General features: G+C 39.1%; 2 protein-coding genes across 35 annotated transcripts in view; one reads left to right on the forward strand and one right to left on the reverse strand.

The window, feature by feature from the left end:
• The window catches only part of LOC310671366 (solute carrier family 9 member C1-like), a 52,225-nt gene extending 38,494 nt beyond the window's left edge, over window positions 1–13,731 (forward strand). For 2 of the 5 annotated variants that reach the window (XM_083427152.1, XM_083427154.1), the window contains 4 exons: window positions 4,939–5,115; window positions 6,767–6,904; window positions 8,501–8,686; window positions 10,558–10,924. In XM_083427152.1, the coding sequence (XP_083283278.1) occupies window positions 4,939–5,115; window positions 6,767–6,904; window positions 8,501–8,686; window positions 10,558–10,860 (804 nt within the window). In that variant the 3' untranslated portion in view covers window positions 10,861–10,924. Of the gene's footprint in view, window positions 1–4,938; window positions 5,116–6,766; window positions 6,905–8,500; window positions 8,687–10,557; window positions 10,925–11,082; window positions 11,145–12,683 lie in introns of those variants that run through there. The other 3 variants (XM_083427153.1, XM_083427156.1, XM_083427155.1) reach the window with 3 other exon arrangements.
• A 502-nt stretch (window positions 13,732–14,233) lies between these two features.
• Window positions 14,234–25,866, reverse strand: part of PPP6R3 (protein phosphatase 6 regulatory subunit 3) — a 55,609-nt gene continuing 43,976 nt past the window's right edge. For 18 of the 30 annotated variants that reach the window (XM_083427230.1, XM_083427216.1, XM_083427211.1 and 15 more), the window contains 7 exons: window positions 25,168–25,298; window positions 24,374–24,492; window positions 23,345–23,498; window positions 22,110–22,213; window positions 21,198–21,348; window positions 17,813–17,935; window positions 14,234–15,704 (listed from right to left, as the gene is read on the reverse strand). In XM_083427230.1, coding sequence (XP_083283356.1) covers window positions 15,653–15,704; window positions 17,813–17,935; window positions 21,198–21,348; window positions 22,110–22,213; window positions 23,345–23,498; window positions 24,374–24,492; window positions 25,168–25,298 — 834 coding nt within the window. In that variant the 3' untranslated portion in view covers window positions 14,234–15,652. Of the gene's footprint in view, window positions 15,705–17,812; window positions 17,936–18,252; window positions 18,271–21,197; window positions 21,349–22,109; window positions 22,214–23,344; window positions 23,499–24,373; window positions 24,493–25,167; window positions 25,299–25,866 lie in introns of all 30 variants that reach the window. The other 12 variants (XM_083427235.1, XM_083427231.1, XM_083427233.1 and 9 more) reach the window with 1 other exon arrangement.

Raw genomic sequence — 25,866 nt, forward strand, 5'->3', positions numbered from 1 at the left:
ATTTCCACTTTATTCATGCCATGCATAATTTTATAAACCTCTTATCATGTCACCTCTTACTCTCCATTTCTCTAAACTAAACAGTCACGAATGTTGCATCCTTTCTTGGCATGGCAATTTGTAGTCGCTTGCATGAAAGGCCTCTTCTTCTTCCCTCTCCTTTCCCTTTTCCAACTCCTATACTGGCAAGGACAAATTTTATTTTAATTTAAATGCAGCTGCTGTGCAAAAATGTTTCTCTGCAAACGAGCTGTTTATAAAATACCACAAACTGATGGAAAAAGGCAGGCTCTATCATTTCCTTTGGAGTGATGGAAACAAAATGAAAGTAGTGGATGTGGCAACAGAAGGCAATAAGCAAAATGTCACCACCACAGATGTAAAAAAAAGCCCATCCATACAATGTGGTTCAATGCATCCACAGTTGAATAATGTGCAATTTTATTTTGGATTTTATTCCCGTATCAGATTATCTGCTGATTGGGAAAATCCAAATTTAGCAGGGCGGAAATGTGGAAACTTGGATGAGAAGGTTGGCTTGTGGCCATTGCAAATTTTTTTAAAAAATAAAATAAAAACACAAACAGCTTCAAATCTTAACTCTGATGTAGATGAACCCATTAACTGGCTACAGTGATCCATGCTCTTATCACCTACCTGAATTATTTAAAATTCATTTACGTTTGGGTTTCTTTGAGGAAACCATCCCCCCCCCCCCAATACATTATGTGCCTTCTCATGCACTTCACTGAACATCAGGTCCTGCTCTGCGTCCCTCTGCTAATTGAAGTTCGGCGGCTGGACACAATGAACAAAGCCTTTTCAGTTGTCCTGATTCTTTGCAATGAGCTCTGAGCAGCCATAGGATTGCTTCCTTATTTCCAGTATAGAGGTGTCCTTACAACAGTTGTATGAATTTAGACAGAGACGAGCCCAATATCATTTTTGCCTGATCACCCCTCTTTCTCCAGTTTTTGCCCCAATTCTCATGATATGTTTTATATTGCCCCCTGCCCCAGCCCCTACAAGCTTCACAGATGCCTCTGGCCTCTTCTGAGCTTGAACAGATACTTCATGTTGTAATTCAACCTTTTACCTAGTGGCTTTCTCAGCTGTCCCTTCCTGTTGCTCCTGTTAATAAAATCAGTCATATAGGAACAGAAATAGCTTTGAATAGGATTTTTAAAAACTGTTCAAATCCCCAGAATACTGAGGCTGCTATGTTTCCAATTCCAAAACTCATGTATTTTTGGAAACATCCAGTGATGTCTACCTGCTTGCACAATGGCACTTCCAGTTTCTGTGTTTCCCCTCCCCACTCCTGGTCATCCCGAAAATCTGTACCAGAGTGTCCCACAGTTCTCTGAAGCAGATTTTGGGAGCATATGGGGAAAGAAAGAAGCGAGTGGGTGCCTTGCATGAGTGACTGTCCACTTGCACCATGTTGGATCTCACTCTTAGTAAATATAATTTTTCAAAAATATCAAAAACTATTTTGACATATAAACAGCAGAAGAGTCAATATGGAGCTTAACATCCTGTTATATTTCAAAGTATCTTTTATTGTGGCTAAACAATGGTCAGAATTGTTCCCTCGTCTTTGTATGCTAATTTAAGTATACCACAGTGATCGACACATGTTTATTGCATGAAAAAGTGGAACACGTGCGCGCACACAACTTATATTAAATCTTCACAGGCTTTTCTTTTTTGCTTTCGTCTCCTCCTAATTGTCATAATGTCTTGGCTTAAGTAATGATAGCAATTTTGTCTCCCCCTCATATACAGCTTTCAGATATAAAGGACAAAATACCTTAGTTCACCTCAGCAGGAAAAAAATAGTAAAATAACAGTAAATTACTTTTAGACTTTCATCACCTAATTTTTTGCTTTGCCTGGAGAAGTCTTTTTCCTCCTCAGCTTTTCTGAATTTATAATAATAAAGAAGGTTATGATTAATTTGCGGATAAAGTAACCTTTCTACAAATGTACCCTACTCAATAAATGAACAAGCTGCTTACATTAATTAAAGTAATGTCATCCTGTGCCCAAATTGCTTGTGCTAATAAGGCAAATTGGCAACAGCAAGCATTAAGCGTGATTAGTCATATGTATCTAATGTCATCACCAGTGCCTATAATTGTCTGCATAGAGAGAATTTCACATCTGTTTTAAATCATTTGTATGGTCTCTGAAAATGATGTTCATTCCTGTATTACATGAAATACATTCTTCAGATCTTGTGTTGCATCATAAAATTGGTTCATAATTTAAAACACAAATTACTGGATACTGAAATGGATAGTACTTTTATTTAGACCTATAGCCTGCTAAATGCTCAGGAATTCCAAGTAGGTAGTAACTTTATAAAATAAGACCAGTGAGACAAGAGTTAAGAAATTCAGCTATATGTGAACTATATGCTTATCCCAAGCCTGCCAGACCCCATAGGGAAATTGTCAGTAATAGTGGTAAAAGTTCCATCAGCTGTGGAGGAGGTATTTTCTTTTTTATACAGTGGTACCTCAGGTTACAGACATTTCAGGTTACAGACACTTCAGGTTACAGACTCCGCTAACCCAGAAATAGTACCTTGGGTTAAGAACTTTGCTTCAGGATGAGAGCAGAAATTGGCAGCGGTGCAGCAGCAGCAGCGGGAGGCTCCATTGGCTAAAGTGGTGCTTGAGGTTAAGAACGGACCTCTGGAACGAATTAAGTTCTTAACCTGAGTACCACTGTACATCATTGCTTAACAGGTTGTAGTGCTTGGAAACCGTAAAGAACACTCCAGTTTGCTAGCAGTAGTTGTGCACAAGAGAGCGACGTGCCTTTGCAGGACAGTAGAGTATCTGCTAGAGCTGGGCAAGGCCTCTCTGATTTGGTTTGGGGCAGTGTTGTTTAGTCGTTTAGTCGTGTCCGACTCTTCGTGACCCCATGGACCAGAGCACGCCAGACACTCCTGCCTCCCACTGCCTCCTGCAGTTTGGTCAAACTCATGTTGATAGCTTCAAGAACACTGTCCAACCATCTCGTCCTCTGTCGTCCCCTTCTCCTTGTGCCCTCAATCTTTCCCAACATCAGGGTCTTTTCCAGGGAGTCTTCTCTTCTCATGAGGTGGCCAAAATATTGGAGTCTCAGCTTCACGATCTGTCCTTCCAGTGAGCACTCAGGGCTGATTTCCTTCAGAATGGATAGATTTGATCTTCTTGCAGTCCATGGGACTCTCAAGAGTCTTCCCTGTTTGGTGCAGATATGTTTGGACTCACAGCAACCTGATTCAGAGTCCAAATCAAGATTCAGAAATCTGAATCTTGTATTCCCCATTGACTTGCATTGGGAACCCAAAATGGTAATCCCCCCCCCCCACATAAGTGCATGAAAATTGTAGACGTATTAGCCCCTTAAAAGAAAATTTACTCTGCTTGATCTCAGACATATAGATCCAGTGTGTTTCTTGCTAGCTATGTTTAAAGTTTGCACGGTCTTTAACATTTTGAAAAAAATAATTGAGTGCTCAATCCTGCTAAATCTCATGCACCAGTTTTGCTTGCTCTATTAAGATATTTTTTTTAAAAAAAAATTGATTAAAGGGTGCAATTCCATCTCTCAGACACCTACGTAAGTAAAAAAAACCAGACAGACACCCTAGCCAGAACATCTCCCAAGTGCAGAGCTGAATTACTTCACTGAAAGACAGTGAGGAAGATCCTTCTGTACGTGGATACAAAGCCTGACGTTAAAGAACAGAATTTGGGGTGTAGAAGTTGGAAAACAGTAGAAAAGTCAGGAAATTAGATATGCCCATATCTGTTCACAGTATCCATTTCAATTTTTGTGTGGGAGGCCAGTGCACAAAGAACTTGGAGGGCTTTGGTGCATTGTGCACATGTATGCACAGGAAGTCAACATATTTTTAAAATAGAACTGGAAACTAGGGGAAATACAAACATTTTCTGTCAGCCAACCCAGAAGTCTCCCAAATGGTCACACCTCCCCCTCTGATTCATAGTGGGTAGCTATGTTGGACTTCATTTTACCTATTTTTTAAGTCTTTAGCAGCCCCACTACTCTCTATGGAGGTACAGATATCACTGCTGCTGAGGAAGACTTGCAATGTGAGAAACAGTTGACTCAGCTCGAATCTTCCCACTTTTCAGTCCAGAGATACATCAGAATGATGTTCTTATGGCTCTAGCATGGAGCAGGAGGGTCATGTTCCTTCTGTTAAGCCCAAGATCTCCAACTGGACAATCTTATATAATGAGTTACATAAGGCAAATACCATCTAACTTCATAAGAAGGAGCTAAAGAATTTAGCCAAAAGTATGAAAGCCACCATTTGATAGCAAGCAGAACATGTTTCAGAGATGGCTAGCTAGTGTTACCAATGTATCTACATATGTGTTTAAACAGTGCAAGAAATGTGAATCTTGACATGGTCAGCATTTACATGTAGTTGCATTTGTGTGAGAAGAGAAATAAAGATGTATTTATTATTTTTAAGTAAACTTCAATGAGTTCCTTTTGAACCCAGTATGACTTACCTCAGCATTAACATGTATAGAATTGCAGTCTTAGTATTGCACTTTTCTGAAAATGTAGCAAGTGTAGATTTTGAAAGCTATGACTGGAACAAGGGTGGAATTCAGGTAGCGCTCAGGCAGTCTTCCCATCAGTGTAAGGCTTTTTCCTTGCGCGATGTAACATCCTCCTCCCCATCCCCATCCCCCCTCAGCTCTGCTCTAGTGTCCCCCACGCCCTCTGGAGCAGATCTGGGTACAGCATGGGGTGAGAGCAGGGAAATCCCATTGGGCATGCAGATGTCATTTTGCCTGTGCAATTATTCAGTTGAATGCTGCCAAAGATCTACAGCAGATCTTACTTTTTTTCTATCTGAGATTAAATATTGTTTTCCTTCCTTTAAAAATTGTTTACTAGCTTTCTGGTTCCATTCCTCGTTATGGAGTTAGCAAAGAAGCTTTTAAAGAAATCCGCGCACGTCTTCCAATCACTTCCTATACAGACTACCTGGTTGCTGGGGCTATAATAGGAGAACTCAACTGCTTGACGAAGCAAGAAATGGAGTATAGCGTTACATGTGAAACTGCTGTGCAGGTTGGAGAATTCTGCTTTCCAATATGTTACATGAAATTCATTTTGCTTAATAATTGGCAATAGATTTAAACTAGAGCGGAGGTGAAATTTTGTGTATTAGTGAAACCTGGTTTTTTACATTTTAATCCAGTTTTGGATTTGGGAATTCTTACAAATTTCGTCTTAGAACATGAGAACATAACCAGCATTCACTTCTCACTGTGGCCAACCAGATGACTAGGGGAAGCCCACTAGGAGGACATGAGGACAATAGTACTTTCATGCTCTTGATTTCCAGCAACTGTTACTCAAAGGTGTATTGCATCTGACACTGGGGGTAATAATGGACTTCAAGACTAGCTGACAGTGACAACCTTATTCTCCATGAGTTTATGTAATCCCCCATTAAAGCAGTGCAAGTTGATTGCCATCGCTACATCTTGTAGTAGCAAATTGCATAAATTTTTCTATGTGCTTTGCGAAGTAGCATTTTCAATTTTCTGTCATGAATCTTCCAACATTCCACTTAATTGGATGATCCCCTAGTAATATGAGAGAGAAACATCTCTTTCTCCACATGGTGATAATTACCAGAGTTAAAGGAATGATGGGAATTCTGGTACAACATCTGGAGGGTGTCACTTGCTTATCCCTACTGACATGAAAGTTGGGGAAATGGACACAACAGCAAAAGCAGCTAATGAAATTTTGAATTTAGGCTTAAAACAATAAAAACTTTGAACCGAGTCAAATTAGAACTGTATACAAGAGTGGAAGATCTTGAAAATCTCAGCAATCAACCTGAGAATCCTGCATTTAATCAGAAGAGGTTTCTAGTGAAGTAACAGAGCTGTATGAAAGCAGCCATTAAAAGCATCTGCAAAAGCAAAGTGTGTTGTACATAGAAGCAGAAATTACCAGGCAATGTATTTTTCTTTTTAGCAGAAAGGAAAGATTTGGAGCATAAACATAAGTAATGTAACTATGTACAGTTAATAGACAAAATGAAAAGGATTGGAAACACTGGAAATTATGCTGTGGAGAATAGCAGTAGTGATTCAGGACCTTACCTTCAGTAGTGGCAGCACTGCGATAGCAGCAGTGATTTGATCTACTGTAGCTCCTGTCTGCAAGCCACCCACCATCTTGATAGTCCCACAATGCCCGAGTGCAGCTGTATCCAGAGGTTATTGCTGCTGGGATCCAAAGAATTACACAGCTACCTCCATATATCAAAGAGGTGTTTGGGTTTCCTACACAGTGACCCTCTATTCTAGGAGGCAAATTGCTTTTGAAATTGAGGAGACGTAGCAATATCCTCACTGGGCATGCCTAACATTTTTGTAAGCCTTTGAATCCCAACTACCAAGAGGAATCCTGACAGCAGAAACAATTGTCCCATTGCTATAATGTTCAAATTGGCCCCAGAAGGGTATCGTTTAAAGCAGCAACTTTTCTCTCATGCGATAATTCTTAAGAAATTTAATTTAAATACAGAAATGTCTCTTTCCGCCTAGGAATATATAATTTAAATGAAATGTAACAAGAATTTTAATTGTGCAGAATTTATCTTCTTTCTTAGAATGTAGCACTCAAAATGTTTGGAAATATGCAAACACCGTTGCTTTGATTAAAGGTTATCATTTCTCATTTTCTTGCTTTATTTTTTCAGACATGTTTTATCTCTATAGATGATTTGCTAGAAGCTTTTGATAAGTTTTTGGAACCCCCCTCCCTAGAATATAAAATATGGCTGAAACTTGCTCTTGATATTGCTCTCAGAACTTTCAAGGAAAACCTTCCTAACCAGGTAGGTGCATGTGTTCTTGCATGTGTAATGTGTAATACATTTCTGTGTTGTCTGCAGTCACACACAAAAAAACCATATCGAAATCTACATCTTAAATTTATGTGAGACAATTAGGCATATTTAACTGGTCAGTATTTTACCAATTTTGCAGTGAGTGGCTCCTCCCACTAAAATCAGGCAAAATCACCCTAGTGCACATTGTCAATCCAGCAGTGCAAGGAGTGTACCAGGAGGGAGGCTGTGGATCAGAGGAGTGTCCCCCTTCAGGTCAGAGGGTTCACCCTCTTAAGGTGCTGAAGTTTTCTGCAAGGGGGTGGAGCCTAGAGGAGGACGTCCACTCCCAGTCTTCATTGGAACATGTTGCTCACTTGGATCTATCTGTGGTCCAGCAACCTTTTTATTCTCACAACTCTGAAATAGGTTGGGCGGAGATACTGTACTGGCCAAAGGTCATCCTCAGTGAGCTTCATGACTGAATGGGGATTTGAACCTATTTTCTCCCCAGTTCTATTCTATACTGGATTATCTAGAGGAGTTAGACCATGACTAGACTTTAATTAATTCATAACTTGTTGGAATTTTGCAGCTTAATACTAGAAAAAAGCATGGAGTTTGAACTGAAATGTTGATTGGCATTAAAATGTCTAAAACTGACATACAATAAATGGAAAGTAAAATGGAATATGTGAATTTTTTTTGTCTTGGATTAAATAATTGGGTTAATACGATGGCACACCAAGGTAGATAACTAAATTGTTGTTACAGCTGAAATGGTGTAATCAAGGTTGTGTAGGGGTGTGGATTTGTTTGCTCATCATTTTAGATTGTCTGACTGGATTGTTGTGTAAAACTTACATTTTAAACTTTGTTAATAAAAGTGGTCTAAACCACTGAGCCTCTTGGGCTTGCCAATCAGAATGTAGGTGGTTCGAATCCCCACGACAGGGTGAGCTCCCATTGCTTATTCCCAGGTCCTGCCAACCTAGCAGTTCGAAAGTACACCAAAAAGTGCAAGTAGATAAATAGGTACTGCTCCGACGGGAAGGTAAACGGTGTTTCCGTGCACTGCTCTGGTTTCGGTGTTCCGTAGCGCCAGAAGCAGCTTAGTCATGCTGGCCACATGACCTGGAAAAACTGGCTGCAGACAAATGCCCGCTCCCATGGCCTCTAAAGCGAGATGAGTGCCGCAACCTCAGAGTCGTCTGTGACTGGACTTAACTGTCAGGGGTCCTTTACCTTTACCTTTTTAATAAAAGCATAATGAGGGGATAACTAAGTAGAATACATTCAAAACTATCAACTTGAAAACTAACTGCTTATGCTGGGCAATCTTTTACATAATTTACTTGCTTAGCGAACAGGCCAAGGAAATAATGAAGGTAAGTACACATACCTCCATTTACCAAGTCATATTGTCATATGCAACAGTATAAAACAGAAAGCCTAACAGCACCACTAAATAAAATGTAAATATAGACTTACCAATGCTAGACTGATTTTCTTTGAGCTATTTAAAGTTTAAGCCACTATACTCATATCATATTTCAACTTCTGTAAACAATTGCAGAAACTGTATCATATGACTTTTCATTGTAGGACTGGAATTACAAGATGTGTGTGCAACTTTCTAATATTTATTTGCTGGATGTACCAAACCACACCAAATGTGACATTTTTGATGGGACTATGGATGAGGTCATTCTTGTACACGGAACTGTTCTAGATTGTCAACTAGGGCAGCGTTACTATGCACCATTTCTTTTACCGAAAACCTGCCATCAGGTAAGTATGTTTGCCCTCTAACTAATTCATAGTATATCTTCAGCACTGGAAAGAGGGGAAAGAAAAGGAAAAGAGTAGTCTTTGGTGTTTCCAAGTATTTTTTAAACAAAATAAAATGGTCACCAGAGCTGTTCTATTTTAGTGTTACATTGGGACAGTTGTTGGCTTGTACAGAATGAAATAAATAAATAAACACACACACACACACGCCAGTTTAGAAAACAGCTTGGATAAGGAACTTGTGTCACTGTTATTAGTTATATCATGGATTATCTTTGAATGAATGTTCACAACACGTTAAACCACAATCCCTAGATTGCCTCTCATTGCAACATTAGCTTCCCTCAAAAAAGCTATTATACATGAGGTCCTCTAACACACAGAAAAATACTGTATTTGCCGTGACACAGGTAGGACTATGCATGCAGGTAAGCAAGTTTCTGCATCTACATGCTTAGCTGTATCTGGTACATAGAAATGTGCTTCCTGCTACTTGATAGCAGCCACAGCTACTTTGTAGTGTGTTCTAGGGTTTGAATCTGCATGCAAAAATGCATGCTGTTGTAAACATAAGTTAGATTGGGGGCATAATGTTTTCTGTGATTTTCTAAAATATAAGGTAAAGGTAAAGGACCCCTGACAGTTAAGTCCAGTCGCAAACGACTCTGGGGTTGCAGCGCTCATCTCGCTTTACTGGCTGAGGGAAGCCGGCGTTTGTCCACAGACAGTTTTTCCCGGTCATGTGGCCAGCATTACTAAGCCGCTTCTGGCGAAACCAGAGCAGCGCACGAAAATGCTGTTTACCTTCCCGTCGGAACAGTACCTATTTATCAACTTGCACTTTTTGGCATGCTTTTGAGCTGCTAGGTGGGCAGGAGCTGGGACTGAGCAACGGGGGCTCACCCTGTCACGGGGATTCGAACCATCGACCTTCTGATGAGCAAGCCCAAGAGGCTGAGTGGTTAGACCACAGTGACACCTTGTCTCTAAAACACAGCAGTGGTATTTCCTGAAGGGAAAACATCTGGACCCCCCCCAACTTGAAAACTATTGCACATGAGAATTAACAGCTGTACATGTATTTGTCTTGGAAGACAATAAAATTTGTAAGGAAAAAAAACCATTTCACACCCAAAATTCAAATCCGTAGACCTTCTCCCCCACCTTTATTAATGCAGATTTTCTACTGCTGGGGAAATTAAAAGCTGTGAAAATGCCAAAGTGGAACTTTTTTGAATTTGTTTCTGACATGTCATGTGTCATTTATTGAGTTGAGGGCTTCTCTCCTGTCATGCCCCTGAGTTCTGGTTTGTCACTGCTGAGCACATCTCAGCCATTTTATTTCCAGGAACAGCCATGAGAAGATTGTTGCTGTGCCTTTCTCTGGCAACTGGAGGGATAACATCAGTCAGGGAAGCTTGTGACAAAAAATTTACTTATCCACAGACAAGAGGAAGTCATTAGCAGATTCAGAGGAAACTCAGGGTTTACAGAAGTACAAAAAAGGCTTTAGACAAAAATCCTAATTGGGGAAAAATCATAAAATCATTCATGAGAGTCTGGGGTACAAGGTTGGGATATCATGCTACTGTGTCTTGAGAAAATGTAGTAAGAGAGTATTTGGAAATATTAAGCCCAAACATGCCTCTTGATAATTTTATGTGTTGAGTGAGTGAGTTGTGGCTCTCCTTATTGAGTATTATTAAAATTAAATTTAAAATTGTACTGAGCCATTATTGTGCTCAGCTTAATTTAACTTTTATGTAGAAGCTATGAAGAAGGCTGCTGCCTGAATGAGGTGTTATTCCATCTTTGTATTAAGCTCAGATTAATCAATTTCAAAAATAACAATGACCATGGCAATATTCTAGGTACAAGGCACTGCATCATCAACAAAACTGCTGGTTGTACGAAGTTCAGAGCAAGGAGCACGAAAGAACCCTGCAGCATCCTCAAGCAGCACGGAGGGCCACTATCATTCATCTCGGCGACCTGGTATGAAACTCAAACTCTCAGCCATGCTGGAAGAGGAGAATGGAGCAGGGAGGGAGGACCTAAAATTGGCAGTACTCATCATAGGAGTTGCATGGGAGATAGGAGGAGGAATGGGCCAGAATTGCCTCCCCTCCTCTAGCGTGCCTCCTCTGTTGGATCTCAGTTCCTTTCATGAATGAAAGAAGCCTGTCCATTCCTAGATGGGACACACTGGATTCAGCCACAATAAACAGGATAGTTAAAGTCTTCTTACAGGGATTTAATTTCCTGTGAAAATTTACAAAATAACGGGCGAATGTAAACAAGATAAATTTGAAAAAGTTCTGTATTTTAATATTGTATAGGGTTTTTTCTAATTCCCCAAAATTCATGCAAGTTTTAAAGCCCTTTAAACTTTACAGCTGCCTTGGGACATGTTTTTGGAATGAATCTTTCCAGTCCGAGTACAATAAACTCTGATTTGGTAAGTATAAGTGTATATTAAATGTAAACCAAATTTGATTCTTACACCTTCGGTGTTGCTCCAAACCAAACAAGGATTTGGAGTTGCTTGCATGAAAGGCTCCTGTTTCTGTTCTTCCCCTTTTTCTTTCTTGTCTTCTATACCTGTAGGGGCATGTGATATTATTTTTAATACAACAGTCTCATGCAAGAGCAGTTTGGTGGAAAAGAAAGGGAGGGGCAAGGCAGCAGCAAGATACATTTGTGCACCAGCAGAGCCACACCAGGGAGTACATTGCAAAGCTAATGTTGGGTCATTCCTTTAGTTAGAAGAACAGTGGGATAGAGGCAAGTTGAAATGTTTAATTCAGAGCAGGGTACTTTCTGGACGCAATGTCAACATTTAACACACAATTCATTTGAGATAATAAATACATGAAATACCACATTTAGGAGGCAGGCATTATTCAAACTGGAAACTACTGCAGTGCTTGCTTATGCAAAGGGAATTCAAGCCAGCATGTTAAATTACTAAGACAATTGCTTATTTGCAATGGCAACTAGCAAAATTGAAATACTAGGTTTCTATAATGCAGGATGTGTAAACTTAAATAATTGAGCCTGCAATGCTATATGATGAATCTGTGCCCTCAGTGTCACTGGAGTGCAACTCTTGTTATCCCTGAGCATTAGCTGTGCTGCCTGGGTCTAATAGGCGTTGGGAGTCCAACATCATCTAGGCAGCCACAAGTTTCCCACCCCTTCTATACTCCTGTACCTAGGAGTAAGACCCACTGAACTCAGTGTGACTTACTCCACAGTATAAATGCAGGCATAAAAATTTCATAAAGTGGAATAATGCAAAATATTCTTTGGGTTCTTAGTGACCAAAGTATCTAAAGTCTGGTAGTGTAGCACGGTTCTCTTTTTTGGGCTGTTAATAGGAGGCCTTCCATAAAATGAGACTGCCATCAACTGAATAGGTTGGACTAGGTCAGAGGTAGTCAGCCTTTTTATACCTACTGCCCACTAATGCATCTTTCTTGATGGTAAAATTTCCTTACAACCCACCAGTGCTGCAGTAACATGTGCCATAGAACCCCCTACTGCCCACCTGGAATCCTGAAATGCCCACTAGTGGGCGGTAGGGACCAGGTTGACTACCCCTGGACTAGATGGTCCTTTGGTCCCTTTCAACTCTACAAGTCTATGATTCCACCATCTGCTTTCCTGATAAGACTGCATAAGTAGCTGCAGTATGTTCCATCCTTGAGTTTTAGATATGTAGGGGGGGAAACAAGAGAGACTGATTCAAAAGGTCCTGGTTTATCAACAATGTGATAATTGATCAGTTTCAAATCTTTCATTTGGGTATATATAAAAAAAGTCACACCTACTTAAATCTGATGGATCTCACTTCACTACCAGGTGACTAGTGTGAAAATAAACAAGTGTCTAGTAATCTAGTAATTGTAATAATTCATTTATTAAATTAGATGTTTATTATACTGTATGGAAAATGTAGCTGAGACATTTGACCATGTAATTTTCTCTTTTACAGGAGTATACATATTTAAGCTCAAAAAACCCCCAAGTGAAAAAATAATGAGAAACACATGTCATGTTACAGCACCAGAGAGCAAGGATATGAGGTTTTGTAGAGAAACAAGCTTAAGTGTTAAATATCAGCTTGCTGATGGAGCCAGGTTTTTTTTATTAGTTAGCCTTTGTTCTGTGAAAGATTTAAAGTTATACAGAATTTGGCTTAGACGTAAGTGCTGGCAAAACAGCACTGTCCATGTATGCACACTAATCTAGACTGTTCAAACTGTTATTAGTTTATCTGATCTTATTTCAGCTGTTGTAATTTGTGTAATAAATTTTAAACTAATTTATGCCTCAATAGAATTCAGACAAACGCAGCAATAACAATGCCCATTGATATTGTTTTCAGAATTATTTACCTTTTCATACATGCACAGGTCTGACTGGTGCTGGCCTCGTGAACAGTTATAAAGTCACATTGTCTACAACCACCACAAATATCCTTGGAGCAGATTGCTTTTAAAAGGAGTTAATATACATCACTTGAAAGTGTTTTCAGAAGGTAAACAAACTCTCTGAGAGAGGGAGGTATTTTGTGCCACTACGTATCATGTGGAGTGAAAGCAAAAGGAAGCCATGCTCACTCCATGGGAGGGGGGAAGGTGTGCTCCTTTTAGGTACATCAGGATTCGGTAGTTATGAATTAACAGAAGAATTTTTTTTTAACAAGATGCATCCTGTAATTTAATTTAAAAAACAGATACTTTTAATCAACTCTGAAGCAAGGATAAACCATCAGCGCACGTTATCTCCCTGTTGTGCACACATGCACTAAAAAGATCCCAAGTAATCCGTTAAGTGGACTTCGTTGATCCTATAAATCTTTATTTGAAAGTAAATTCCACTGAGTTTAGGATTGTTACCTCAGACTTGCATCCTGAAAAGTATGAGCTGAATTCAATTCTAGCTTACTCCAACACTTTGAAAGGAACATACTGAAATGGAAAGTTTTCGTTTGTGTTTTATACAGCAAAAAGGGGCCTGTTCACTTACTACTCAGTGGGGAGGGGGAATTAAAATTTGGAGATACTTAATCCTGCTCCTCACTTGGCAAAGTTTATCACCTGAAAACTTTGGTGTAATTACCTGGGGATGCAGCTGCAACTAGTAAACATTTTCACTTTGCAAACATTTACAAGTTGGAGAACAATTTAGAAGAGTGGGAATACACCACACCTTTGATGATTAAATCCATTGTGGCATACAAGGTGCCAATACTCATAACTAACCAAATGAATTCCAGTTTCTTTGAAGAAAGCAAAGATGCTATGAGCATGAAAGCATTGGATTTAAACTCTCTTTCTACTGTAAATGGAACATGGGAACTACCAGTGAGCTGGAACTGACAGCATCCACTTTTGTAAGCAGCAACATGCTTCCTGTTTTGCTACTTGATGTAGAAGATCCCTCCAATATAGCAAAATGTTTATTTGAAATGCAGGTGGGAACACTTTACATGAACACTGCATTTTGAAAAGCTAAAAATAAGGGAAGAATAAAATGAAGTACCAGTATACATTTGTCTTTATTTCTGTATGCAATGTAGTATTAGGCACATAGCTTGGGACACTTTCTAAAATAAGTCATTGGCCATTGTTTAGAGTATCCTTTTGGCTTTTAAATACTGGTCAGGAAAACAAATGATGTAAAAATAAATGACTAACTTTCTATGAAAAGAAATAAAAATGGATTTGCATCTAAAAGTGCAAGAGGTGAAGTACTTTAACCCTTTCACCAGACAATGTGGCAATATACATTATATTGCTTGTTTGAGAAGGCGGTTGGAATTTTATGACATAGAAAATTATAAATTACAATTAGTTTCCATAATCACTATATATATATACACAAGCCAGTTATGAAAAAAAAACTGGTTTAAAACTTACAAATGAAAAACTTCACACAGATCAAAACAGTGAAAGTATAACAATTAACATGCTCAAGTGCCCAATTTTGATATTTAAAAGATATACCTTTAAAACACATGAACTGTAATTACATGAGCAGCATGGGCATTTCATTATATTTAGTTGATTTGTCAAAAGGATTACAGTGTTTTAAATATGAAGATTGTTCCAAAAATGTTTAATTTTATAATGCTCTGAATTAAAGTACATCTTGGTGAATGGGTTAAAAAAGGTGAATCACTTAAAATACACAACAAGCCATGTGCACTTCAAAAATATTCTAGTGTTTCACCTGTAAGGTATTGTTTCAAGCAAACAAAGACTTAACAGAACGTATGGCTTTACAGTAACATCAATTTGTCAACTAAATTGTAGCAATAAATACTTAAAATCTCTACCCATAGACTTACATTTTGATCTGGTTTAAACAATACAGAAAACGATTACCAATTGAAAATCTGCTGTAAAATGTTGAACACCAAAATTCTTTTAAAATCATTTTTCAAAATCTAAAACCAAAACATTTAAAGGGCATTGCAGATGAACAATTCTTTGCCAAACTGAAAGAAACATGGACTTCAGATATTTTTAGGGTGAAATATTATGAAAACTGCTAAATACTTTGGTCACTAATTGTCAAATAGTTATGCCTCAAATACATTAGATTTGTGTATTCACTTTTTTATAAAACTATTCTTACAGCCATTTTAACTATAGTATCACTACTTTTGTTACTAGGGTGGCAAGATCTTATTTCACAGGCCACCCATCATTTAGAACAATACAATTATAAACATACGCAAAAATTTCTTGGTATTTCTCAATGTGCAATTTTTACACTTATGAATTTCTGTACAATGTCTTAAAATCTAGAATATAAATGTTGCTGGTCCTGATCCCTTGCGAAATTAGTGCAGCATTGACTGGCTCCAAAATTACTCTAGATGAAATCCTCAAGAGACATAAATCCTTGCATATCAGTTCATATTCTTCAGCCAACAGCAGTCAATATCACATATCATACAGGGCCATTAACGGATGCTTCTGCTAGAAGAGCTTGTTGATCAGTCCTAAGAAGTTAAAAAATGTGGAACCAAGTATTAACACAGGGCAACTTTATATTACTTTAAAAATGCAAAATGAGGAAACAGATAAAAGTTGTGGTGCTTGGAGCCCTGCTGCCTCTTTCCCTGAGCATGTGCAGAGCAGCTCTTTTTGCACACTTGCCTATCCCTCCTATGGCCATTTCTGGGCAGTGAGTACTGGCACTTTTTCCCCCCCTAGAAAAAAAAGCACTGGGTAACACTTTGCTTTTCTAGCACCACAATCCTGAATTACTTGATTCCAGAAATACTGTGGAATATGAGAACAGAAAAATGGGAGGAACCACTTTTGAAAGCACTAAATTTGAGCTATTTGAGGGCCGGTGTAGGAATTTAAGGAAGGTGATCACATCAGATACTCTAAACGAGAGCTTTCCAAACTGTGTGTCACAATACTTTAGTTGCAGTGTGTAGGTATGTCGTGCAAACGCTTCCTGCACTGCTCCTGGGGCTGAAAAGGGGTTAGTTTAACCTCCGGCCACAAAACGATGCATGTCTAAAAACTGCCACCAACATGAAAAGTTGGGAAAGCTCTGCTCTAAACTATGAAATGAAAATATTTTGGCAGCAGTGCTCGTAAGGAAGCTTTACATGAGACAAGGGTTGTATTTAACTTTAGCCCTATTTGGAGCCACTCAAGTTAATAGACCTACCTTAGGTTCATTAAGTTCAGTGGGTCTACTCTGAGAAGCACTAGCAAGGGATACAGCTCAAAGTGGGGAGCAATCACAGAGACATCAAAAGAATCAGCCTTTAGGCCTGTTTATAGGCTCAGATGGTCATGTTACAAGACAAAAGGAGATGGCCGAGGCACCTCAGTTACATTGATGTGGGCCTTACAAATATTTGAGTACGGGTGCTCACAAAACAGTGCTTCTGCTTAAATGTTTGCAAGCAGGAGAAAGGCAAGCAGGGGCATTTGCCTGCTGTGACCTGGGGCCATGCTCACCTTCATCCTTTGAGAGTGGCCAGTTCCCTTTTCAAAGCCCATTAACACACCTTGGGGGGGGGGGAGCATCCAATTCTTGAGGAGGCATCTCCCATCCCTGACAGGAGGAAGAAATCTCAACAGAGTCTGGAGAGTAGCACCAGCACCTGTCTCCTTCCCATCCCTCAATGTTAGTTACAGGGCCCCAGGAAGGCAGTGGCAGAGGGCTGTTTGCAAACCTCCAGGTACGAACAGAGATATAAAATTCCCAGAAATGTTGACACCGAGGAGAAGAGTTTTTCCCATTAAAAAAGAAATTTGGGGATAACTTTTTGTCTCTCAGTCTTCCTGTGCCAACCAGACAAAGCACTGATTTCCATAAAAAGAACGGGAGTGGAGAAGAGACTACGAATCAGTGAATGTTAACCTGATGTTTAATCAGCATCTTTCAAAGCTACATTACAGTCATACCTTGGGTTGAATGTGCTTTGAGATGAGCGCGTTCGAGTTGCGCTCCGCGGCAACCCGGAAGTAACGGAGTGCGTTACTTCCGGGTTTCGCCGCTTGCGCATGCGCAGACACTCAAAATGACGTCACGCACATGAGACACATGGACACGGGTTATGTTTGTTTCTAGATGCGAACAGGGCTCCAGAACAGATCCCGTTCACATCTAGAGGTACCACTGTATCAGTTTCTGCTTCTTTGTATCTGTCATATAAATCATGGACTTCTGAAAGGTAGAGTACAAGTGCATGACTACTTCCACCCAACACAACAGTTTTTCATCCATAAAGGTTTTTCTTCCATTGTTAAATAAAAGCTATAAGGTTCTTGGGACTGTGGTCCACATATTCTTCCTTCTCCGCTTTTAAATATATTTTTATTTCAATTTGCCTTTGGCTGAAATGGATGGTCTGAATTTTTACTGTTTAAAACACTGTAATAATGCTTTATTATTATTGCCTTATGCTGCTTTTAGGTTTAAAATTTTAGATACAGTACTAATTTTTAAAAATGCTTGTGTGATACCAAATAAGCTGCCTTTGGTCTTTTGGCAAGGCAGAATACATATCCTTAAATAAATCCTTCATTCCAATGGTAAAAGAAACCACACAGTGAAAGGAATATGGCAATAAAGAGCTACCTCTGTTCTAGACTGCTGCTAGCAGGCTGCGGAGTGACAGGATTTTCTTCTGCAGCGTCTGTGTTCTCCTCCACCACGTATTTACAAGAAGCATCTTGCGAGGTAGACAATTTTCCTTCCTCACTAAAGAAACAGGTTACAGTTTTATTTGTGCCTTCAACATTTGATATCATCATGCATTAGTGGGAGGCTTAGGTAGAAAGGGTCCAGAGGTCACATGCAAGTAGATTTTTAGAAATATGATTGAAATATGGAAAACAAGCACAAGGTTGTGGATTCTGGTCACATTCATCACTGGCATCAGTTTATGTTCACTTAAAAGGGAACTGGACTGGAAAAAATGCAGGATGTAAGATTACAGAGTAGTAAAAAGAGGAATAAAGAATGTACATGGTGCCCAAAATGGGGAAAAAAAAAAACATTCATTATCCTTTACATACCGATAGGATTTCAACACTCTGAAGCCAAAAGTGAGGGGGAGGGGGGGAAAGAACAGAAAAGGAATGTAAAAAAAGACCATTAAGAAACTCCTAGAAAAAATAGCCCTTGGATTAAGCCCTATTTATGCAGCAGCCAAAAAAGTCATGGTTCATTACGTAAGTCTTCTAAAGTGTGAGCCCAAACTTGCAGTCTGAAGTGGTACAATCTGGACTCAATATTTCTTCCCCTACCCACTTGTTTGTACTAGGCCTCAACCTAGATTAGAAACTGTTTGTGAGCAGATACATAAGCAGTATAGAATAAATTGTTCTCAGCTTCCAAAAGAAAAGAATAGAGTACAACTTTTGAAAAAAAAGTATAAAATATCTAAGTGGATATCCTTTCCCAGTCCCCACTCACTTTTTTTTTTTGGGGGGGGGGGGGGAGAAGCGTAATTCTCACATGTGCACTCTTTATAACTTAATATATACCCATGTATCTTCAGGTATTTGTACTTTAGTACAAAATACTATAATGAAGCAGCCCTTAAATAAAGAAAAGAGCAAAACACAGAACAACAGCAAAGTGGGATGATGCTGACAAAATAAAAATAAATAGCTTAGCTAAGCAAATCATTAATTTGCACAACAGTACATTCAGCTATAACTTCAGATGTATTTATGGCAAAACAAGAAGGCATCCATGATTAACGCAAACATGAATATAAGAACATTCAACTGACCATGAATGTTCCTTATCATTGTTGGATGAAGGGGATCCAGACTGGCATCGGCTCCTACAACTTAACCTTCAGGGAAGGCTTATGGAAATTAAGCAAACTTTGTCCCTTTCATATGGAGAAAGCTCAGTTTGAGACATGGTGAACCTGACAGAGTCAAATCTTTGAATTTTAAAAGAAACAGTGTAAAACTACACGGGTAGGCAAAGTAAGGCCCGGGGGCCCGGATACGGCCCAATCGCATTCTAAATGCGGCCTGCGGACAGTCCAGGAATCAGTGTGTTTTTACATGAGTAGAATGTGTCCTTTTATTTAAAATGCATCTGTGAGTTATTTGTGGGGCCTGGATGCAGCTTCAAAAGTATCAATCTAAAGTGGATGAATAGGCGATAAAGTGATCCACAATGGGAAAGAAAATCATAATTCACATATATTTACGGGGTCTGAACTGGCAGTGACCCAATCATCAAAGAGATCTTTGTGCCACTAGTGGCTAACTTGATGAAAATGCAGAGGTCATATAGAACAGCTTGTCATCTTGGTGTCAATTTCTGTTCTTCAGGACAGCAGGAGACACTTTCCTTTTTTCTGAGCACTTATCTCACCTGCATAAGAAAGTGAAGGCCACGCCATAGCCGCCAAGCTGCAGGGGTGGGGGAAGCCACAAAAATGACTGAGAAGCGATGCAAGTGCGCCTCCCAAGGTGTGATGTGCTGGAGGTCAAATTCCTCTCTGAAGCCTAAGCAACCGTATTGCTTCAAAATGAAATCGTATTCACTTGAACGGTGCCAGATTGTAACTTTCTTTCAAGATCAAATCAATATTATTTTGATCCATTGTCATGGGGCCCCTAAAAAGCATGGGGCCCTTAAGCCAGTGCCTACTCTGCCTATTTGGTAATCCTGCACTGCGCTTGAACTTAGCCAAGTAAATGTTTGAAAATGTTGTCATGATGCTAAAATTCCTGTCAGAAAACTGAATCAAATTTGAAATGGAGAGCAACACCAAAAAAAGGTGTTGTGTCTTAGAGAAGACTGGACAGTAGCAACTAGGAGGGGGTCACTTCCACAAAAGGAACAATGCTTGCTTCATTTTCAAAAGCCCTGCCTCAAGAACAAATTGTAGTTAATTATTTACCTATCTCGCCATTTATAAACCCATCCTATATCTGACACACATTTATATGAACACACACACACACTGCCATCAGGTTCAGCCAACTCTTCATATAAACAATGAGCAAGAAACAGTAAATAAGCCCCCACAAAAAGCTTGGGCAAAAAGGTGCATCTTTAATCAGCACCAAATATCAGTGCCACATGTTCCTCAGAAGGGAAATCATACCAGATTGGACACCAACACTGAGAAAGCTCTAGCATCTGGACATCCTTCTCCAACAATAAAGGAAAATAAAGTGGCTGTGTAACAGGATGAAAGGATTTTGCCAGTGAAAACCTACTAAAAGTGCAATTGCCAATATGAGCAGCTTATTTTGATAGAAGAGAATATGCTAGAGCACAAAACTGTTCTGGCCAGAAGACAAACTAGCAAGGATAACTTGAGAGACTAGTCAACCGTGTGCGATGGGGTTTCCATTTTAAGAACAACCATTTTTGGGAAGTGTTTTAGGGTCATCCTCGTCACTCTCTTATGTTCCACTAAGATGCATAACATTTGCACACAACTTTAAAATGGTGGTGGTATCCTTTTTCTAAAGCAACAAATAATTCAGATATGGAACTGGATTCTGTGACCAGGCTTTGCTAGTGATAAGCTGCATACTATGCCAACTGCTTTCAGTTAAGGAGACCAAATATTTTATTTAGTAAATGTATGCCCTGTCTTTCTTTTAAAATGCCTGGTGTGTCTTACAACATAATTAGAACATTAGGGGGGAAATAAGAAATAAAAAGGCAACAGACAAATTTAAGAGACAGAAGATGCAGGATCCAGCAGCTCATATGTCAGCAGATTAAAATTTCTTTAAAAAAAACCTCCCCCCAAAAAAATCTGGTCACTGAAATCCACAAAACAAAGGTATATGCTAAACATTACACCTGGTGGCTACAATCAAATCACACTTAAAATCTTTAATTTTGTTGTAGGAAGTTCTCTGTTTTGCCATGGATTTGTTTTTAAATGCTTTTAAAATGAAAGATGGCATGCCAGGCCAACATTAAACAAAATTAAAATGATCAAAACCCATGCTCTGAATCAAGCTCTTACCTTTTGAAGACAGCAGTTTCAGTTTTAGCATCTACAGTAAGGCTAAGGGTCTCCTTCATACTGCCATTCATTACTGTTTCAGTCACCTTGTCTGCATTTTCTACATCATCTTCTCCATCAGAACCAGCCTCCATTGCAATGCTTCCTGCAGCTGTAAATGCAAATTTGAACAGCTGAAAAGGCTTCAGGAGCTAATACTGATTTTTATTCTGGAACAATGTATTTTTTGCCATTTTTACAGTTGTACATTATCACAAAATAGAAACACGATCGTTTAGATAATAAACGGTAGATAATAGAGTGTTTAATTTTCTATATTAACAACCCCACCTCCATTTTCTAGTCTATTTGGCAATTTGGATCACTTACAATAGCTAGCTAATCACATTTGAAGCCACATCAGAGGGTTTTAATACCTCTTACATATCCATCAGTGATGTAATTTGGAAGAAATTCAGTGGCATAGTTTCAATTTCCATTATTTTAGAAAGCAAGACATGCTTATCCTATTTACACAATTGATGTGTTTGTACATCATGAAAAACCATAGTTTATTCTGATGTGCATAAGCCACAGAGCCCTTTCCCTCCACACATGTAGCTGGGATGAGGATGTAAAAAAATATATATATTTTTACTTTCAGTTATTTGCCATTTGTCCTGTTGGCTAGCATTATAAACTGATTAACACTAACCCTGGTCTGTTTCAAACCTGGCTTGTTTAAACTAGACATATGGCAAACAGCAGGTAATTACAACTAAAACTCCCAAAATTCTTCCAGCGGCCAGCCACACAGGAGGAGCAAACACATGAACCAGAGGCTCACTGTGATTTGTGCAAGTAATGATAAACAATGGAGTATCAAATGCATATACAGCCATATGTGTGTCTGCATTATTTAAGTGCTTTTACCTTCTGGTTGCGTTGCAAGTGCTACATTTGCACTCAGAGGATCCATGGGCTCTGTGCTGGTTTCCATCTCTACGGGTGAATTGCTTCTTAAGGAATCTTTTGGACTTTGAAAGAAAACGAAAGCTTTGATGAATTCCATTTTTAGTGTTTATCAAAGTAAGTATGTTGGAACTATATTTTAGATTGGTTAAGCAGTCTGCCCATTCTGCATCATGTGAGTAGATGCCTCAACATTTTGTGCTGACGATTTGAGAGTTCTAGAAAACATTCATGTGCAATCAAAAGGGAATAAAAGGAAATGGAACACATATCAATGTATATGAGTTTATGGGAGTTTATGTCTATTTGAAAGCTAAAGAATCATTTATAATTTCAACTCTCCCTGTTGTAATTAGGATATGAAGGGAAAAGACTGCAAAGTGAGCAGAGAACCTAAATTATTTGACTTCTACATATTGCAATCACAGAAACATAGAAATAGCTGGAGAGCTGAAAAAGCACCATGTTACAGAGGAGAAGATACTGCAGGTGGTGCTGCGACCAAAAATAAAGTAATTTGTGTCTTTTTGGTGAGCAGTTGACAAAAGAAAATGTTTTCACTCCCCATATATTTGCTTTGGGGCTGCTGACTTGAGTACTCTATAGCAATTCTCAAATGCCAGAACAGAACAAATAGAACCAAGTGAGGAGACAATATTCCTGCACTTATGTCTCCCCCTGCCCACCCCATAGTTCTCCCTATAGCTCTCTTATCAATTCAGAGATACAGTGGTGCCTCGCAAGACGAAATTAATTTGTTCTGCGAGTTTTTTCGTTCTGCGAGTTTTTTCGTCTTGTGAAGCACCGCTGTGTATTGACGGTTTCCCATAGGAATGCATTGCCGGTTTTAAAAAAAAGGCGCAAGATGTTTCATCTTGCGAAGCAAGCCCATAGGGAAATCTGTCTTGTGAAGCAACTCAGAAAACGAAAAACTCTTTCATCTTGCGAGTTTTTCATCTACCACTGTACATATAAACATTTTGACTTCCCGTAATAAAATTAAACTGCAGCTTTAAAAAGGCTCTCTGGGAATTAATCTTTTCAATTCAAGGTCTGCTTAAAACCAAATCCCTACACTCACAGACTCAGAACTCCCTCAATTTTCAGCTTAGCTCATGAAAAGAGTATCAGCGCTTTCACTCAAAACTAAATTCCATTTGATTCACAAGGCCTGAAGCAACACAGTACTTTCCTACCTTAGTGAAGATGTGAACTCTGAAAAGGAGGCCCAGCCAGTTTCTTTTGCTGGCATCGGCTCTTCTGTGCTCCAAACGTCAGACCCAACAGAATCCAGATTCGTACCATGTGTTGTTTCCATAGGAACATCAAAGTTAGCTGACCAGTTAGGTGCTGGAAAGATTGATACATTTATCATTTTTTAAAAAGCAAAAAACTAAGAAAGCAAAAAACTGCCATAGGACTAGGACTTAAAATATTAGATTAAAACAGATTTGGGAATTCCTTGGGCAACTTAAAACAATGCACACCTCATAAAGGAACATATATGATTTCAAAAGTACAATATTAGAATATTCCATTCCAAAACCCTCTGGATTTTAGATTTCTCCAATCCTAGTAACCCTCAGTCCTCCAAAATATGTTTCCTATTCCAAAGGTTTGTCTGAATGTTTTCTTTAGCTCAAGGAAGAACGATTCTAAGGTTTAACTGGTTCAACAAATATTTGAGGCTTTGATTCAGACTTGCCTTGTTTCAACCCCAAAGCTTTAGTCACACATCTGTGCTCAACACTGGCATTTTAATTGCCACCATGTGTTTGATATACTATTGCTTATTATGGTCAATTTACCCCAGAACAAAGAAGGGAAGTTCTGTTTCACTTTTGAGTGTTTCTGGACAACCTGATTTTTGATCATTCATCCTGATTTGTCTTGCAGGGAAATTAGACAATGTTGGCTGTTTAATGAGCATTCACTCTGATTTGTTTGTTGGGGAGAAGGTTAAGATGACATTGCATCAAATAATGTGTTATTTCCACACTTTCCATTGCATTACCCCATCACTTTACTTACTTCAAAAAGTTTGATGTTTTGGGGAAGCAGGCTCCAATAAACTTTAATTGCACAAGCAGAGTTTACTGGTATGCGAAGGAATCTCACTTGAAAATAATGGCAGTCTGGAAGTGCCCTTCCTTAATAGAATTATGCTTTAAGATACTTCCAGTATCTTAAAGTGAGCAAGAAGCAGTGGCATAAAAACTACCTACCTTCATTCAAATCTACTTCCATCTTGTCTTCTGTATTGGTGCTTGACTCAAACAAGTCCTGCTTTGTTCCATCCTCTTCTTCAGAATCTGTACTCTCCTCACTGTCTGTACTGCCTGAGCTTTTAAAAACAAAAAAAACCAAAAAGAACAGACACAAACAGAAATATTATTTCTACCACCCAAGAGGGGTTTGGGTTGGTTTGTTTGTTTTTTGCCATTTTTTGCCTTGATGACACAAAAGGCAACCACAGAATCTAAACTTTCCCACTGTTAATGGCAAAATTCCCACCAAACAAAACAATCTCTAGTTGGGATGTAACACTAAGCCAGGGATCATGGCTCTTGCTGGCTCGAAGGGAGAAATGAAGCTGGATCAATCTTTGCATTCCGGCAAAACATTAATTATGGTTTACTGTGACATGTGAATTAGGTCACTTGCATCACCTAATTCAGGTATCTTCGACCTTCTCAGACTCAGAACCCACTTTTAACCCAAACATGAATTCAAGGCCCTATTTCCTAATTTTTTACCATATACTTTCATGGTGGTAGTGCTCCTGTTATGACCCACTTTGGATCAGGACGCAAGCCTGACTTAACCAGTTGAAGACAATAGTAGCATAGGGATAAGAATATCATCCAGATTACTGCTGGAATGTAATATATTCATCTTTGCATTACTCTTCCTAAAAGCACCTGGCACAAGCTTATCAGTGCTGAAATAGGTAAATCTGTTAGTTTTTGGATTAGATTTAATTAGAGGCAAAACATATTCTCTGCCATTTTAAAGTTACCTGGATCTTCTCTGAGATTCTGGTGCAAAAGCAATATGCTTCTCTTCCCAGATATCTTCCTCATCGGAACCACCATCATCAAACTGCTGTATTCTCTCCTTACAACACGCCTCAAACAAAGCAATATTGCCCTAATAATCATAAAAAGCAAATAAATTACAAAGACTAAATTCACCACTCATGAACACTGAATATCACATTTAGGTGGCTAGTCATTATATTATGTTTAAAAAAACAAAAGCAACAACTCTGTAGTGTTACCCAATACAATTAATATTCATACCCCAAACTGGAAAGAACAGATAGGCTTCCGGTAGAAAGTATTTTGTTCCATGTTTAAAGCAAAATTCAGATAGCGTCAGACTACTCTGCTGTTGTTCCTTAAATTTAGCATTGAAATTCCCAGAACATAATATCACCAGCTCATAGGTAGTTGATCACTTTAAACTGGTTGATTATGCCGCACTGGAGACTTCCTATGACCTCTCCTTCCAAAGAAAGGGGCAACCATTGTCTCACTGAATGAGTGCCCCCCCCCCCAAAATGCATTGGTATCAAGGATTGGTGCCAAGCTGAGTGAAAGCAGCGTGGAAGACTTGCATATTGCTTTCACTTCAACAGGTGCCCTCATCCTCTGGGAATGCAAGATCCCTCCCAGAGGACTCTGGGTTGATCTCATTTCCTGGGACGAGTACTTGC

This window comes from Podarcis tiliguerta, assembly GCF_965153285.1.
Source record: "Podarcis tiliguerta genome assembly, chromosome: 1".
In the NCBI taxonomy this organism is placed as follows: Eukaryota; Metazoa; Chordata; class Lepidosauria; order Squamata; family Lacertidae; genus Podarcis; species Podarcis tiliguerta.